Here is a 3319-nt window from a genome sequence, read left to right on the forward strand (position 1 = left end):
CGCATACACACACACACACACACACACACACACACACACACACAGGTGTGTCCCTACGTGCATGTCAGCATGGACAGTTGCTGAGTCATCTCATCATATAATGAATGAGGACAGACTGTATGAAGAGAGGGTTGAAAATGGCTGTAGTGCTCCTTTAACTTCAGCTGGGTTCACCTGTCCAAAATGTCTGCTGGGAGAAGATGTATGTTGTTGACTGATTTCACATCAGACTACATTCTTGTTTTGTTTTGTTTGTTTTTTGATCTGACCCCCGGCCCGATAACATCCTCCTAGAGAGACGCGTCTCTACTGGACAGATTTTGATATCAGTGGTTTCAGCATCACCAGCCTTTCCAATACCGAAATGCGGGTAGAGTTTGTCAGTGAAAGTGTCTTTATGAGTGTAGATGTGAGTCATGTCTTCAGCGTCGTAGAAGGACACCTCCCCCCTGTCATAGTCCAGCTGGACTCTGATCCTCTCAGGGTTCCTCTGCAGTGGGATGGTTTTACTACACCCATTAGTATAGCGACCATCCTTCTGCTTTAAACACCAGATTCCATATTCTGGTGAGACACATGTCTTTCCCTTCCTGTCAACAGATTCTTTAGCCACACCTATATTCCAGACAGGATGGTCTCCAACCAGCACTTCCCAGCTGTGTTTTCCTGAACTGTAACCCTCTGAACCCAGGACACTAGCATCACAGGTGAACCTCTCTGGGTTGTCAGGAAGCTGCTGCTTTGTGTCTAGCTTTCTCACACTGGTCAGGTCTTCAGACAGACAGAGATTGGGGTATGCTGTGTTTGGGTCCAGAATGACAGGAGTGAACGTGACCTTCTCCTTCATCTTCTCCCAGACTGTGGAGGTCAGGGTTCTCAGGTGTTTGGCCACGTCTATCAGAGCTCCAGAGTCCAGCTGTGGATCTGACAGCGTACACTGGACTCTGGCTCTGGTCTGAGTGTGTTTATAACTGCTGAGAAATGACACGCTGTGTTTCTGCAGCTCTCGTTCTACAGCAGAGATGCTGTCTGAGAGAGAGGAGATCTGCTCCTGGATGATCTGAAGGATCTCCTCCTTCTGCTCCTCTTCCTCCCTCAGAGCTGCCAGTCTGGCCTCCTCTTCGTCTGTCAGGATCTGTCTCTCTGCTGTCACCACCAGCTTCTTGTTGTGTTGAACCATATTATTATACCTAGTTTTAAAGTGTTTGCATTTGGTCCTCTTGTCCTTTAGAGTCCTGAGGTCAGACTTCAGTTGGTCCTTCAGGTTGTTGACTGCTTGTTCTATAGGAAGCAGCTTGTGACCAGGGTGGTGAGAGGAGTCACAGATACGACACACAGCTCTCTGTTCCTCCTCACAGAAACCTTTATCCTTCTCTGGATGTTCACAACTCAACACCTTGACTTCCTCCTCAGATGACTGTGTGGATGGAGGGTTGTACCATGGCATTGTCTTCAGAGCAGGAAACTCCTCTGTTAGTTTTGTGTCTTGTAGCAGACGCAGGAACGAGATGCACGTTGTTTCACCCTTGAAGATCATTTTGTCCACAAGTTCAGAGGCTGCCTTGGATGGCGGAGAGATGCTTTTCAGGTCGTTGTACTCACGGCCCGTCACTAGCTTTTCTTCAAAAACACACTCACTAACAAAGTGAATGTTTGGCATTAGAATGTGTTGAAGTTTTGTCTTGTTCCGTGTGATGATGTCTGTAGCCTCCATGTTGATCCCTGGAAGAGAAGAAGGAACATTGTTTATTAAACCTTCCCCCTTTGCAGTAATACTGTAATAAAACTAATCACAAAAAGAAAGGAAACTTGACTTCGGTCCATTATACCCCCCCTTTAATAATACCAATTTATATTGTTTTTATTAAGGGACAAATGTGGCATTTTCCACCAGTGTTGCTGCTTGAAGAAACCAGAACCCATGCTCAGGTGCTGGGCACACAATTGTGACTAACACACAACTGCCAGCATGGGTCGGTGCTCCCCGCATGTTTGACTGTGTAGCTCATGCCATGGTATTATTAAAGGGGAGATATGATGGACCGAAGTCAAGTTTCCTTTCTTTTTGTGATTAGTTTTACTTTCAAGCCGATGTACCCGTTTTGCGCAGGCCAGTGTAGGTGCAAGTTTTAAAAGATTGTCAAATAATTCAAAATAATTTAAACATTTTCAAAAATTTAAATGTTTTTTAAAATACATATTCCTGCCTTCAGGAAAGAGATACGGTGTTCCAGCATACAATAAGGTCAGACTAAAATAGGTATTTTGGCCATCAGTCGACTTTAAGGCTTAAAGGAGTAGTTCACCCCCAACATAACCTTTTTTCTATTGATTACTCAAACCATGGAGACTTGAGTTCAATAATATTTGTTGGAGAAAAAAATGATTATAAGTACATTTACCCTGATGGTTTCCCCACACAGGGCCATGCATTCGGGTCCCCATCCGGAATCAATGGGGTGAATTCACTATAATCAATTGTTTTGTCTTAGGAATGCGACAAATACAAAATAATAATATTGAACTCAAGTCTCCAAGGCATGAGTAATCAATAGGAGAAAAAAAAGACATTTTTGGTGGTGAACTACTCCTTTAATCAGGAGTTTGGCCAGAGTAGGCTAGACGTTGGACATTGCTCTTGTCTGTATTATCCTTACGTGTGTAATCCTGTTTTGTTCCTTTGTGTCAAATGTGTATATATGTTTAGCATTCATGGCTGCTGTGTGGCAAGACAAATGTCAGTTGTGAACTGACAATAAAGTACTATATCATATCATATCATTCCTGTTGAAGGATACCAATGAATGCATATTTTAACCCATGTTTTAAACGTTGGCCCTCACAGTCATGGTTGCACACAGACATACCTGGAGCATCCAGAGAATGAGTCCAACTCTGCAAGGAGCTGTTCTGGTCATCTGCTGCATTCTGCTGTGTTCTCCTCCTTTTAGCATCCATCCTAGCCTGTATACTGTACACTGTAAACAAACACACACACAATGAACATTACCTTCAAACACTGTAAACAAACACACACAATGAACATTACCTTCAAACACTGTAAACACACACAATGAACATTACCTTCAAACACTGTAAACACACACAATGAACATTACCTTCAAACACTGTAAACACACACAATGAACATTACCTTCAAACACTGTAAACACACACAATGAACATTACCTTCAAACACTGTAAACACACACAATGAACATTACCTTCAAACAAGTCCAAAACAATGCACAGAGTTTATTTATCAATACACATCAGACACCAATCTCAATTATTTATTCATAATAATTGCAATAAAGAC

The 3319-nt window shown here is 42.7% G+C and overlaps 1 protein-coding gene across 1 annotated transcript; it reads right to left on the bottom strand.

The window, feature by feature from the left end:
* Positions 1-220: 220 nt before the first annotated feature.
* LOC308298678 (zinc-binding protein A33-like) lies at positions 221-2958 on the bottom strand (the record flags this gene model as incomplete). The annotated part of the gene is made up of 2 exons (XM_080742320.1): positions 221-1722; positions 2868-2958. The coding sequence occupies 2 exons, from the start codon at positions 2956-2958 to the stop codon at positions 221-223; spliced, it is 1593 nt and encodes a 530-aa protein (XP_080598446.1).
* Between the last annotated feature and the right edge of the window lie 361 nt (positions 2959-3319).

The sequence above is a fragment of the Nannobrachium achirus genome, assembly GCF_963921795.1.
Source record: "Nannobrachium achirus genome assembly, chromosome: 14".
Classification (NCBI taxonomy): domain Eukaryota; kingdom Metazoa; phylum Chordata; class Actinopteri; order Myctophiformes; family Myctophidae; genus Nannobrachium; species Nannobrachium achirus.